Genomic DNA, 15,315 nt, shown 5'->3' with positions numbered 1-15,315 from the left:
GTGAGGTCCAATTCAAAGGACAACTGGGCACATGGCGACCATGAAGAAAGCATGCTTGGCAGCTGAATGGGGTTGCCCCAGCCTGTGACAAGCTGTTTATTGCAGCAGTTCTCAAACTTTGTCTGGCAACCACCAGTGGGTAGTGACCCAATTTCTGATGGGTCATGAAACTGACAGGGAAGATTAGGACTACATGTATCAAGGATTAAACAAGCTGCTACTTGCGGGGGGGGGGGGGAGCGCTGCAGCCCAATCACTATTATAGCCACACCCCTTAGCATTTATAAATCAGGCAGCAGCTTCATCTCTAAAGTTTGAGAACCACTAGTTTAGTGTATCCACCAGCACATATAAGATTGAGGTTTCAACGCCTCTTGGGATAGACAGTTTTCCTAGCATTCCTCAACAGTTGCTATAAAACTGAATTCCACATGTGGAGATGGAGTCACACTGCCAACCTGTCATAAGTTGTGAGCCACCATGGCCAGGCTTTCCACATGTGGCCAGATGGGTCTGTCCTGAGTTGAGAGGAAAAAGGATGATCAGGGTTAATAGTGCAACTTGCTGGAATCACCAAAAACATTATCAACAGGGCATATATATCTCCTGGCCTTTTGTACCAATAGGCTTTCAATGTTGTTCTGAGAGATAGCCAGAATATTTGTGGTGAGGGAGTTTGTGGGGAAGGGCTACCATAAACCAATCCTACAACAACAACAGATTCAAGTGGTCTAAGTATGCTTTTCAAACTGTTTCATTATCAAATAAAAATTTAACTTCAAAATAAGTGCCAGGCGCCCACCAGTTCAGAGCAGGCTTATTTCTTACTGAGCAGCTGGGTAGAATGCCACCAACTTCTTGCCTTCTAGTAGCTCTGTAAATAAAAAGGCTAGAGTCTGTTTTGTGTTGACTTTTTTTTTTTTAAGGTGGCAATTAAGGGAGGGGACCTGGAATATCCCAGATTCCTACCAACCCTTCCCTTCCCAGGGCCATATAGCAGTTCCAAAAGGAAAGAAGGGTATGGAAATGGAGTAGGACCCTACAGAATGGTTTGCTTTCCATCAACATTACAGATGCCACAGGTCAAGGAGATAGTTTAGAGTAGGGAAATTAAGCCTACAGTATTTAGCCCCTATTATCTAGGGAGTTTGCTTTTGTTTTATTGGCTGAATCACCAGTCTTTCAAATAGTTATACTTTTAGAGTGCTAAGGATAAAAATAGTCATGTTTTACATTGTTTTCCATTTTAAAATGTTGCACTTACTTTGCTCAAGTTCTTCCTAGGCTCACAGAGCATGTCTTTTAAAAAACAAACAAACATAAGTTGTCCACTTGCTAAATTTCCTTGAAAATGCATGACATTATAGTCTTAAAAGGGCTAAAAATGAAGAATGGGGGAGGGGAAAAATTGTTACCACTTTTAAATCTCTTTTCATTCACAAGCTCGTGTCTCCGTTTTGTTTACACTCGGATAAAATACTGAGGGTCATATCCTCACTTTTGGACTGCACGTTGAGTTCACTTCGCCTTGATGCTTTTCTGGTCGCCCTGGAAAGCCTTCGCCGAAATGTGTCTCCAGCCAAAAAATACAGAATAGGATCCACACAGCTGTTGAGACTCGCCAGCCCCCGAGTTACTTGGTAAGTGGCATAAACCCTGTTGTTAAAGGCACACATTTCCGGAGTCTGAAAATCTAGCCTGGCTCGGAGATTCAAGTTTTTCATCACGTGAAAAGGAAGATAAGACACAGCAAAAACTGCCAACACTATAATCACCAGGTAAATTGATTTTCTCCTAAGCGGAGAGTTATCTAAATCTTTGTAAATCAGTGCTTTCACGATTAATCCATAGCAACCAAGGATCAAGATGAAAGGGATGCAGAACAGGAAGACAGTGGTACACATGCTGTAAATGAAGTAGCTTCTCAAATAATCATCTTGAGTGGTGTCATAGCAAGTCGTCGTCTTGTTTTCCCGTACCCCAGTCCCGGAGTAGAACAAGATAGGAGAAATCCCAGCAACCACAACAATCCAGACCAGAGCACTAATGTAAACAGCATTCTTCTTTTTCAGCCTCCCCAGGGACTTTAAGGGATAAACCACACCTGTGTATCTATGCACACTGATGCAGGTGAGAAACAAAATGCTTCCATACAGATTCACATGGAAGATGAACCTCTGTAGCTTGCACATGAAGCCTCCCAAGATCCAGTCTGTTTGATTGAAGTAATAGAAAATCAGTGCAGGAAGAGTTAGAACGTACAAGAAGTCTGCTACTGCCAGGTTGAACATGTAAACGGAGATGCCACTCCAAGGCCTCATGTGGAAAATAAACATCCAAATTGCCACACTGTTGCCCAGGAATCCAGTGATGAAAACTACAATGTAGACAGCAGGCAAATAATAGAACTGGAACCCAGTTTTGGTCAGTGAGCATTTGTTGGTGGCATTGCCCGATGTCCATCCACTGCTGGCCAGCGTGTGGGTTTCAGTCACGTTCAAAACAGCTGACAAGAGAACTTCAGTCATGGTGTCTCCCATGAAGTCACATAGATGGATCTAGAGGTCTGGTCTCAGCAACGGTTTCTGGGGAAACAAGGAAACATCTAAGGTACGATAATAAAGAACACAAAACGGCAGAGAAGAATCTAGTTTCCACTTAATCTTTTCTTTCCTCTTAGAGCAGATCCACACAGCTGTTTTCCCGCATGGTGGTGAAGCGAGAAACGCACTGAATATGATGGGGCGGTGGTGGATTCTTCCATAAATGTCCGTCAAAATGATGGCTCGTCACCCACACTTGGATGGTGACACAGATTGGCCCTTATGTGCTGTTACTTATGGAGCATTTTCAGTACAATTATCTTTCAGTACAAGCATCTCCAATACGAGCACACAGATTTCTGTGCTACTTCTCCCCGTCCATGATTTAGCACAAGGCACTAGATGTTTTCCATTAACTATTCGCTATTAATGCACCACCACAGAAGGATCAGCCTTCTCTTCATTGTCCAAGCAGCTTGAACCCCCGAGGCCAGGTAGGCAGATGGATTACAGGAGCTTCACCTCCACATTCTGCCCCCCAAGAACTAAAGTGCCGTGAAATGTCCTTAGGGAGCCAGGTTAACTTCCCCAGTCAGCTCTTTTTGCACTGGAACATCTCGTCTGCTTTGCCAGCGGCAAAGAGCCAAAGTAAGGCAGTGACAGGAGGGACCCAAAGGGGCTTGAAACCAAATAGTGGAATAGGACGGGATGAGAAACAGAAGATGTCCCAGATATATTTGGCAAAGAAGAAAAGGAAGCATAAAGGACTCAGAGGTGGACACTGAGGGTGCAATGTAACCTCCATGAAAACAGCATAACAAAATCTACATCCTGAGGCATACAGTTCAGCACTGCGTCAGTGATGTGGGCTGAAAAAGTTTCACTACTCTATTTTTCTGCAGAAATGTTTCCATTTCTCAAAATGCATTTAAAACTTAATCACCAACATAATGAATGGATACAATACCAGTCAAATTGGGAAGCCTTAAATTGTAATTAACTTTTTAGAGGTGACTATTCCTGGGAAGCATCTTTAGATCAAGAATATCATTTTTCATGTCTTGGGAGTATTTTCAAATCCCCGCTCAGCAATGCAGCTTCCTGGGTGACCTTGGACCACTCACCATCTACCAGCCTCACCTACCTCACAGGGTTCTTGTGAGGACAAAAGGAGGGGGGAACTATGTACACCTACCTGAGTTCCCTGGAGGAAGGGGGGGGTGTAAAAATGTGAAAAATAAAAATTTTCAAGCATTCAAGCAAAAATAATTTCCGTGTAATGCTTTGAATTTGCCTGAACATCACAGCTAAACTACACTGAAGGCCAAATGACATTTCATGTTAAACATATAACATGATGGCCCAGCAGGTATGTTGTTTTTTAAGTTATGTAGCAGCTGTGGTGAGAGATCAAGACTGTGCCATGTAGAGAGGGGGTATTTAACCCTTTGGTGCCAATGGAAGTAGCACCCGTAAAGCTACTATTAGTCTAGATGGGAAGCTTCCCTGGGTACCAGTTGTTAGCCCTTTTGGGGCTAACAACAGCATCCAAAGTGCAATTTCAATTGGGGCTACTTCACAGCAGGAAAGGGTTTAATACTCCCTCTCTACACACCACAGTCCCAATTCTGATCACATAGTGACTGACGACTGTGACACACACACAGAAAGAGAGACTGTAGCTGCTATTTAACAAACAACACACAGGGCCAAATTATACATTTAACATAACCTGTATTTTGGCCTCCTATGACCTTTATTAATTTCTCAGTTTATAACTTTGGGCTCCTGGAAAAAAAACTTTTGATCGAGTTATACATTATTAACAAGGCATAATTTTTTAGACTTGTTTACTAACCACGCTACTTCAGATACCAAATGAATGAGGACACTGGACACTGGGGAATTCTGAAAATATTTCCCAAAACATTTCCAGGTAATTCTCTAGCAAAATTCCTGCTTGAAAAAATTCCCAGAAGGTTCTAAAACCATCATGCACATGGATGGCTAATAGTCGAGAAAATATGGCTCACTGGATTGCATTCCAAAGGGGCTGAAAACCAAGTCCTGAGTAGGCTACAGGAGTCCTGAGTAAGGTACAAGATGATTTGAGAGAAAAGAGGACCAAGAAGTGGGATGGAGAGAAAGGGGCAATGGGAATGAGAGCTCGGTGGAATGGGACCATCAGACACAGGGAACAAAGTGGCACATTCCAAAACATGCTTCCTTAAACACCTATTGTCTAACGCCACCAATTTTGAACATATCTGCTGCCTTACAATACCCCACTTCACCAGGTGGGCCATCTGCACACCAGTTCCTCTGAACTCCTGATTTTCAGGAGCATCTTTCTAAGTCCTGCGAAAATCAACGAGAAAGGCAGAATTTTCATGCACTCCCCATCCCACCTTACTTCTTCTAATCAACATAATGTGAACTAGTATTCATTTGGGGGACCAGCTCTGCCCTCCTGGAACAAGTGAAGAAGTCATGCCGACCAGAGAGCCACTGGGCATGTAAAGATTGGCTCTCCTTCCCTCATCACAGAACCTCCCCCCCTTCTCTTCCCCATTGCTTGTCTAGGACACAGTCCCTTAATAGTCTATTTCACTGACTTAGGTTGCTGGAACTGGCTGGATCTGTCCATCACCTTTTTGGTGGTCTGCTGTTAAATCCAAATTATTGGCCATACCACCACACAAGCCCAATTTTCCTCTTGCTCAGGGCAGCCTCTTTTTTTTTTGGGGGGGGGGGGATGCCCGTGACACTGCCTGGCACCTTGACCACTTTAGGGCTGCAATCCTATCCACACTTTCCTGGGAGTAAACCCCATTGAACACAATGGAACTTATAGACATGCATAGGATTGTGCCATAGGTAAACAAGACACAACGAACCTGGGACAGGAAAAATGCCTGCAAATGTATCTTTTCAAAACCTTAAGCGATCACCCTTTCCCAGGTTCACAGCCCAATCCTAGGCATGTCTACTCTGAAGTAACTTCCACCGAGTTCAATTGGGCTTACTCCCAGGAAAGTGTGGATACAATTGCAGCCTTCGTGGGCTCGCTGTTATAAAAAAAAAAAAATCAAGACACCTTTCCCTGTGCTGGGACTATGGTCCTATCCACACTTTCCTGGGAGTAAGCCCCATTGACTATAATGGGACTGACTTCTGAGTAGACATGCATAGGATTGGACTCAGGCTGCAATCCTATCCACACTTATAGTCAATGGAGTAAGCCCTATGACTACAATGGAACTGAATAGATATGTATAGGTTTGGACTCACAGGCTACAATCCTATCCACACGTATCTGGGAGTAAGCCCCATTGACTATAATGGAACTGAGTAGACATGCATAGGATTGGGCTCTCAGGGCATAATCTTATGCCTGTCTACATAGGAGCAAGTCCTATTGTGTTCCATGGGACAGAGGATTGCCTCTGGCTGCAATCCTAGCCACACTTTCCTGGGAGTAAGCCCCACTGACTATAAAGGGGCTTCCTCCTGAGTAGACACGCACAGGCTTGGGCTCTCGGTCCGCTCCACCACACGCATCTCCGCGGCTGGCGGGCGAGCAACTTTCCGGGGCGATCCTTACCTTGGAGGGGGCACCTCAGCTCGCCCTGGGAAGGCTGGTGACCCGGCGCGCTGCTGCTGCTGCCGCCGCCTCCTCCATGCCGCGGCTGCCTTCCTGGCTGCGCGGAGCGGAGCGTGTGCCCATCAAAGCGGGCAGTGCGCTGCTGCTGCAGCCCCGTGGAGCGCTGGCCACATTCCCCCACTGGCAGGACGCGGCGCGCGGCTTGCGCCCAGCCGGGCGAGTGAGCGCCAGGGAGGGAGCAGCAGCAGCAGCCTTGCGAGGAAGCGTCGCAGACGGGAGCGGCTCCCCGGCTCCCGCCCCCTTCGCCCTGCCCCGGCTGCGCGGCTCACTCCCCCGGCCAGCCGTGCGGGAGAGGCGGAAGGAGGCGAGGCGAGGCTCCTTCTCCGGAGCCTCCCTTGCCATCGGCACTCGCAGGGGGAGCGAGAGCCCAGGACTTCCCCGCCGGCTGACCCAACACCTCTGAAGCCTCGGGGACCTCTGAGCACGTGCAGAGCGCCTTAGCCCTCCTCTGCGCCGCGTCCTTCTAGCCGCCCCCATCTCTCAGTTACTATTGCCCACACCCCATAAGTGTTTCTCAAACTGTGGGTCAGGACCCACTAGGTGGGTCGCAAGCCAATTTCAGGCGGGTCCCCATTCATTACAAAATTTTATTTTTCTTAGATTCGACTTGCTGTTACCGTGGTATGTGACTTAGGCTGCAATCCTATGCACACTTACCTGGGAGTAAGCCTCATTGACTGTAATGGGACTTACTTCTGAGTAGACATGCAAAAGATTGGGCTGTTAATCTGGGGAAATGTGACAGAACTGTACTTTAACAGCCTGCTCTGTATATGCTTTTACCAATGATAGTCAATGGGGGCTTACTCCTGGGTAAGTGTGTAGGATTGCAGTCTAGAATTGTGAAAAAGTTTCCTGCTTGATGACGTCGCTTCCGGCCGTGACATCACTTATGGTGGGTCCTGACAGACTCTCATTCTAAAAAGTGGGTCCTGTCGCTAAAAGTTTGAGAACCACTGCGATAACAAATTGCTAAAGCCAGATGAAGGCACTGTTATTGCCAGTGGTGTAGGTAGAGGGGATGCAAAGCACTAAGTTTTCCAGGGATCTTCCCCACAGCTTGCAAGGGGCCCTTCTCATCCTCTTCAGAACCATTCCAGGTGGGAGGAGCAAAATGGGCCCCTTGCATGGGGCTAGAAGGCTCCCTGAAAAACTTAGTGCTTTGCACCCCCCTCTAGCTATGCCACTGGTTGTTGCTAAAGCCAGATAAGGCCATCAAACATTGCTGCTGGCATTTTCCTCTCTTGTGCTTGTTCACATGTGTCCAAGAGCACATTCTACCTTTTCCTTGTTTGCAAGTTGTTTCTAAGGTCAAACCAACATTGACTGGTAGAGAACATACAGTCTGCTTAAAAAGCACTCTCTTCTGCTTTCCTACCTGTATAATCAATTAGATTAGTCAATTAAAACGTTTTAATGGACCAAAAAGGTGCCCCTGAGGTCATTTTCTTTAAAAACTTTTTTTTTTTAAATACAAATACTTTGAAAGCTGCAGGTGGCTGATATCATCCTAAAGAAAATCATGGTGCCGTCCCCCTGTGAGAGAGAAAGAAGGGTGCTACTTCTAGGATGATACAGGTTCCAATATTATACACAGTTTCCTGGGAGTAAGTCCCATTGAATACAATGAGACTTAGTTTTGAGCAGACTGCATAGGACTGGGCTGAAAGATGTGTTAATGGCAGAAAAACAAAAAATGGCCTTTTCCCCTCTAGAACAATGGTTTTTTTTTTCATATGTGCAAATTTATGTAGATGTAGTTGATTAATATAGTACAATCATACAATGAATCTGTTAAGCTTTCTTTCATTGGACCACAACCTTGATTAATCATGCTATCTCAAAGGCATACCAAGACCAGGCAAGCACCTCAATGACTTGGAACAGGGTGATCCTAGGTGTGTATCTGGACATAAGTAAATTGTATTGAGTTCAATGGGACTTTCTCCCAAGGAAGTGCGTATAAAGATTGCAGTCTTTCAGCCCAATCCTGTGCTGCCCAGCCAGCACCAGTGCTGCACTCACAGCACTGGCACTGCATCTTGCAAAAATGCCATAAGGCACTTTCCAGCCAGCAGGAGAGGCTAGCACCATTAGGCACTGGGCCTCAACACTGGAAGGATGTCCAGGAGAACAGCTGGGTGGTGAGTATCCTAGCAATCAGTGGGGAGTATTTTGGGGGCTGGGAAGAAGGCAAGGATGCGAAGAACTGGGCAGAGGGAGGTCAGATCGAACATGGGGCCCGGTGGCAGAGTCTACCGCCAGATCCTATTTCCCCTCCAGAACCATAGAGCCTGACACAGCTCTCCCTAGCTGTGCCATCTCAAGTGCTGGCACAGATCTGATTATACCCATGTGGATCAGCCATGCTGTACACAGGGTAAGGGAACCGATATTTCCTGGGCCTCAGGATACAGCGGCAGCCATTTCAGCACTGCTGTACTGCTAGGTGCTAGGGAAGCTTAGAATTGGGCTATGTTTAAGGTATTATGGGGGATGCTCTTTGCCCTTCCATCATGGATGTCTGTTTGTATCAGCTGTGGTATGACAGGTAGAAGAGCAACTCTTTGCTTAAGCTCAGGTGTTGGAAAGATCAAGGTGACAGGAAAAAGTAACCTTAAGGGCTTAGTTTTATTGATTTAGTGCTGTGTGCATGTGATGGTTTATTCTCTGAAATATCTGAATGCCTTTCAAAGTAACTAAAGCCTATTCTTTAAATAAACTGTTCTGTTAACAGGCCTGTGTTGTGTGAGTCTGTGCCTGTGTGAGTACATAGGGACTGGGTTAATCCAAGCCTGGCCTTGGTCTACTACTGAAATGAACTTGAGTAGGGACTCTTGGGACTTGAGTCCTTGGAGTTTGTGCCTGCATGAGCTGGGTAGTTATCCTGTAGGGCTTCAGCTTTCTCTTGGCTGAAGGACTGATTGTTCAGAAGGGGTGCTGACGGCTACTGGAGAACTGTCTGCCCTGAGGACTTGTAAACCCATGTGCTTGCTGTGTTTGGACAGTCATGTGAATGTATGCAAGAACTTGTATTCAATATTTGGCTTATTTGCCTGGTAAATGTGCCCTGCTATCACATAGAGTGTAAGATCTTGAGATGGTAGGATAGCAAGATGGTAGAATGCACAATTAAATTGGAAACACGCAGCTGGTAAGCCAGGAGTGTGTAAGATTGGTCAGAGACACTGAACTGTGACAAGGGTTAGCTGTACGTAAGTGTGAGCTCTCTGTGGATGTGGGTCCCCAGCATGTGCCCCATGAGGCCTCACTTATGGAACCACCACCAACACCCTCCATGCTTGGAAGCCTTGTGCCTTCAGCCCTGGCTATGTTTAGTTAGTGGTGAGGGTTGGACAGTAGGTACTTGCTGAGAGATACCCTTTGGAATTATATTGTGTGTTCCAGGAATTAGCTTTGACATCTAAAATCCAGCTAAACCTTGTCTAAAATGAAGCCTGACCTACAGCTAACTTTTCAACACAGCAGGATTCTGTCTATCTTACAAATAAGATATTTCCAGTTTATTATCATTACTTACTGCCTGATCACATGGGTTTCCTCAGAAGTTCCACTGAGTACTCCTAAATAAGCCCCCATAGTATTGTGGTCCTTATCTGAGGTTGTTTCTTTTTAATGAGTTGAAATTTTATATTTCAGAACCTTCATTTTCCTGAATGGTTTAAGGTGCATTAAACTGAGCATTTCCATAAATACCTGGGTTTTTGTTTCCCTACAACCCTGCTCTATAAAGTTCCATTCTTAAAAGCTTTCAAATCTGTAATAAAAAATATAATTGCAGGAGTGATTTCTATGCTAAGCTGCCTTATACTAATTTCAAGGCCCCTCAACTAGTATTGTCACCGGATGAGGTGGGGACTGATGAGCTCAGTCTTGAATGTGTAATAGTGATGGACACTCTGGCACTCTGCCCAGATCATAGGTAGATTGTAGCTGTTGTTAAACTAAACTGAACTGGAGATGAGAGTCTCTGCCAGCCCAGCCATGAAGCAAGCTTACATCACCAGCAGATGGCAGGTGAAAGATTTGGGGCACCTCTCACCCTGAGTCTGCTGCTGCCTTCGTTCACCTGCCACAAACACGAGCTGCTCTGTGCTAGTTAAAAAGGAGAACGATCAACCTCCCTCCCTGTACTCTGTTCTTTCTTGGTTTAAAATTTAAAGGGACATCTTTCCTCTAAGCTTTAAATTCCAAACAAGGAAAGAGTGCTTTGCTACCCCCTCCCCTCACTCCAACCCCACCCTTGAAGCCCATGCAAGGATTGATCATGGTGAAGAGACAAGAAGCATTTTTATAATGGGGTCATGTGCAAAGAGGCAGTGATGAGTCAGAGTGGCAGTGGACAGTAGTGTCAGTCACCAGGTGTGGTTGGGACATTCCTGATGAGAGCCTTCAGTTCTGTGAGTGGCTAGCCCATGTGGCAAGCTTCCAGAACTGCAGCATGTAACAACATCAAGGAGAAAAGGGCTCTAAAGTTCTGGACAAGCCCTTTCCACCTAGACTGGTCCTTGGGTGCTTCTGGAACAGGAACTACATAAGAACATAAGAACAGCCCCACTGGATCAGGCCATAGGCCCATCTAGTCCTGTAAACACTGTACACAGTTTTTTTACTGTACACTGTACACAGTTTGTTTACAGTGTAAACAAACTAAACACTTCCTGTATGGGGCTTTGTCTGAGAAATCAGGTTTCCTTGGCTTTGGTGTATTCTGACTCCTAGTTTGCTCTTCAACCCTGACTTCTGATTTTCAGTTCTGACTACTGTTTCAGTTCTGATTACAATTTTCTTTCCTGCCCCATCTATTGATCCTTAGCTCCAATGGTATCAGCCTATGATCTAGCTGTGACAAAATCAGCTTATACCATCAAAGAGTCAACAGCTTCCCTTGCGGATAGAAAGGTACATGGTTTGCCTTTGTGGCGACAATGCAAAGTGACATAGGGTACAACGCTGCAGAAAAATTGCTAAACCATAAAGCCTTGCTTTATACAGACAGATGAGCACATGGGCTGTATTTTCAAGAAGGTACCATTCTGTTTATTGAATGTGGTGCCTTTGGAGCTAGCCTTAAGTGCATGACTGTAGCTCAGTGGGATCATGTACACGTTGTAATCCCTTGCATCTCCGCATGAGGTCCAAAAATGCTACTGTCTGAAACCCTGGAGAGCCTCTACCAAAATGTAGGCATCATTGAACTGGATGGACCAACGGTCTAACTTGGGATAAAGCAGCAGGCGTATTTCAGGCATTTCTTTTTCATCTAGATATTGTACCTGCCACAGTTCCAGAGAGATTGCACAAAGGATCCCCTCTTTAGAAACTATTTCTAAAAGGTATAGGATAGTATAAAATTTCCATTGCTTTCAGGGAAAGTAACATCAATTTTTCTGCTGCTTTGTAACTTCTGCATTTTCAATCCCATCAGTATGACTTTTTATAGGGTGCTATGACTCTGCCGAAAGAATGAGGGGTGTCACATAAGACAAGAGTGACATAAAAAGGGGAATTTTAAATGGTGCACAGCAGTACACACTTTGTATTTATCTTGAGAGATCAGCAACCACAATTGTGCATCTTTCTGTGGTTTCCACCCTACTGATCCACATGCCCACAAGGCATTTGGGCAGCCCCACCCATGCTAAATTCTCCACTGGCAGAGTATGTGTATGTGTGTCCCAGTGGAACTGGCAGGAAATGCCCGGGTTCTGCTGGAAGTTGTGCAATGCTGTTGCACACTCTCGTGCCACTGGCCAGCATAGTGAGGCAGTCAATGCACTCACTGGCAGTTGTGCATAGGCCAGCAGCCAGGCCACCATCCACCAATGCAACCTAAGGTAGCAGTGGGGGCAGGTGGTGGGAAAACAGGGGTAGGAAGGGGTGGAATAGGGGAGTTTCCTGGCAGGGAGAGGTGGAATAAAGGAAGGAGACTGGATCTATCCCTCTCCATCACTGTTAAGCACATTGGTCCTGCACCAGCAAAATTGCTGGCGTAGGACCAAGGAGTCCTACAGGGCAATGGTTCTCAAACTTTTAGCACTGGGACCCACTTTTTAGAATGAGAATTTGTCAGGACCCACTGGAAATGATGTGACCAGAAGTGACATCATCAAGCAGGAAAATCTTTGACAAAACGAGGCTGCAATCCTACCCACACTTACCCAGGAGTAAGTCCCATTGACTCTCATTGTTAAAATGTAACATTTCCCCAAATGCTGTCACATCCCGTGGTAGCATCAAGTCTAATATATTAAAAATAAAATATTGAAATGAATGGGAACCCACCTGAAATTGGCTTACAACCCACCTAGTGGGTCCCAACTCACAGTTTGCAAAACACTGCTATAGGAACAGTGGATACTTTCCCCAGGGCAAGTAATACAAATTCACTTAACCTGAGGAACCTCTCCAAATGCCTCCCCCCCATCATAGGATGCAGTGCACACCTTCATGGCATGGCTGCATTGTCGTGGGGGGGGGAATCAAGTTTGAATTGGGCTGTGATTCCTCCATATAACCAGACCTACTGATTTTCAGACAGGTAGAATGAAGAGCAGTCACTCTGTAACAAGTTTCAAAGGAAGACCTTGGATCCAGTCTTACCACAGCAACAGGCAGAGGTTTGTGCCTGGACAGAGATTCCCGAGAATAGCTGTACAGTCAGTTATGGAATCAGTGCTCTACTTGTTCTAGTTGTGCACCTTCTTTAATTACCTACAAAATGAGAAGCTGCTGTCATAGATCTGAAATACGCCAGGCCTAATTCTTTGAAGGGGCCTTAGAAAGATTTCATAAGAACAGCCCCACTGGATCAGGGCATAGGCCCATCTAGTCCAGCTTCCTAAATCTCACAGCGGCCCACCAAATGCCCCAAGGAGCACACCAGATAACAAGAGACCTCATCCTGGTGCCCTCCCTGGCACCTGGCATTCTGACATAGCCCATTTCTAAAATCAGGAGGTTGCACATACACATCATGGTTTGCAACCCATAATGGATTTTTCCTCCAGAAACGTGTCCAATCCCCTTTTAAAGGTATCTAGGCCAGATGCCATCACCACATCCTGTGGCAAGGAGTTCCACAGACCAACCACACGCTGAGTAAAGAAATATTTTCTTTTGTCTGTTCTAACTCTCCCAACACTCAATTTTAGTGGATGCCCCCTGGTTCTGGTGTTATGTGAGAGTGTAAAGAGCATTTCTCTATCCACTTTATCCTTCCCATGCATAATTTTGTATGTCTCAATCATGTCCCCCCTCAGGCGTCTCTTTTCTAGGCTGAAGAGGCCCAAATGCCATAACCTTTCCTCATAAGGAAGGCTATTTCATTCCAATAGGTTAAAATGCATAGAAATTTCATGCCACAGCTGACTCCTTCCCCTGGAAAACATATACTACCTGGCATTTTTTTTTTTTTACTTGTTACAAATGAGAGCCAAGGTTTGAGCAGTCCATCAAGAATGCTTTGCTGACAGACTGAACCAGACCTGCCCATCCACACAACGGTTGTTACATTTTCCTTGGAAATGACTTCAGACAGATCTGAGTAGCAAGCTGTCATGTTACGAAACTTCTTTTATCTTAGAGATAAACAATGACAAAATATTTGTTCTTACTGAGCTTCCATATACCGTAGGAAAGTTTATTGCAAGCCTGCTTAAAAAAAAACAGCTAAAGCACCATGTGTGAAGTGAAAACATTTCTTCAAGGGCAGCTATGAAACCATGCATATATTCATAAAGAAAGCTACAGTAAGCAAGTGTTGTGCAGTTGGAATTATATACCTCATCTGTTTGTTTTCTTGAACCGGCTGACATTTCTGGATAGCTTTGAATGACAGCCCTAAGTAGATTAAAATGCAGGAGATCAGGCTGAAAGTTACTAAGGCATAAATGACAGTGGCTACATTTGACTTTATGTTCATATTGTGCAAAGTGCTCCTCAGTTGCATTCTCCTTGTGCAGTTCTCCCGCCGGTTCTTCCTAGCACAATATCTAGTCCCCATAAGAAGGGTGTGAAGGGAATGCCCTGCTTCAAACAAAACAAAAACCAAACGTATGAAGAGAGACATCCCACTTAACATCTTGTCTAGTTTAAAACGAATATTGTTGGCCCAACCCTATCCAATACTGGGCTGGCACATGTACAGATTTACAAGAGCTGAACAGACCCCGTTGTAAAATGGTTTTTGGTGATAGGCCATTTTGATGTACTGCCGCAACTGGTGGCAGCTCAGGAACCCTACCACCACATCGGCACAGGTAGGGGCAGGGGTGGAATGGGGTAAGGAATGAGGGATGCCCTGCATGAGCAGGGAGGGAGGCCAACTGGGGGCAGAATTGGTGTCACTCATGTGAGCTGATATCCTAACCCCATCTGACTCCCCGACCACTGCTCTTACAGAACTTATGCTTGCTAAATAGCATGCATAGGTTTGAGGATACCCTGGTGGCAGTAGAAGCTTTCCCCATGTTACTAAGGTTCGCTTACCTCAAAGAGACACTTTGAACCATCCCCACCCTTCAGATACAGCATGTGCTCCATTGGCATGGTTGCATCTGCAGGGAATGTTTTAGGTAGGATTTGTCTTGATACCGAGCTAAACAAACGCATCGATAAAGCAGCTACCACGTTTTCCAGACTCACAAAGAGAGTCTGGTCCAACAAGAAGCTGACGGAACATACCAAGATCCAGGTCTACAGAGCTTGCGTCCTGAGTACACTTCTGTACTGCAGCGAGTCATGGACTCTTCGCTCACAACAGGAGAGGAAACTGAACGCTTTCCACATGCGCTGCTTCCGACACATTCTTGGCATCACCTGGCAGGACAAAGTTCCAAACAACACAGTCCTGGAACGTGCTGGAATCCCTAGCATGTATGCACTGCTGAAACAGAGACGCCTGCGTTGGCTCGGTCATGTCGTGAGAATGGATGATGGCCGGATCCCAAAGGATCTCCTCTATGGAGAACTCGTGCAAGGAAAGCGCCCTACAGGTAGACCACAGCTGTGATACAAGGACATCTGCAAGAGGGATCTGAAGGCCTTAGGAGTGGACCTCAACAAGTGGGAAACCCTGGCCTCTGA

At 45.7% G+C, this 15,315-nt stretch overlaps 1 protein-coding gene across 1 annotated transcript; it reads right to left on the bottom strand.

The window, feature by feature from the left end:
• Nucleotides 1–1,436: 1,436 nt before the first annotated feature.
• Nucleotides 1,437–2,528, bottom strand: P2RY1 (purinergic receptor P2Y1). The gene has a single exon (XM_066622026.1). It carries the CDS (start codon nucleotides 2,526–2,528, stop codon nucleotides 1,437–1,439), a length of 1,092 nt encoding a protein of 363 aa, XP_066478123.1.
• Nucleotides 2,529–15,315: the final 12,787 nt, after the last annotated feature.

The sequence above is a fragment of the Tiliqua scincoides genome, chromosome 3, assembly GCF_035046505.1.
Source record: "Tiliqua scincoides isolate rTilSci1 chromosome 3, rTilSci1.hap2, whole genome shotgun sequence".
Lineage (NCBI taxonomy): Eukaryota > Metazoa > Chordata > Lepidosauria > Squamata > Scincidae > Tiliqua > Tiliqua scincoides.
The sequence above is the reverse complement of the archived record's forward strand: the minus strand, read 5'-3'. Positions and strand labels throughout refer to the sequence as shown.

Bases quoted from the DNA above. Each gene is read 5' to 3' on its own strand.
- P2RY1 (XM_066622026.1), bottom strand. From the start codon at position 2,528: ATGACTGAAGTTCTCTTGTCAGCTGTTTTGAACGTGACTGAAACCCAC.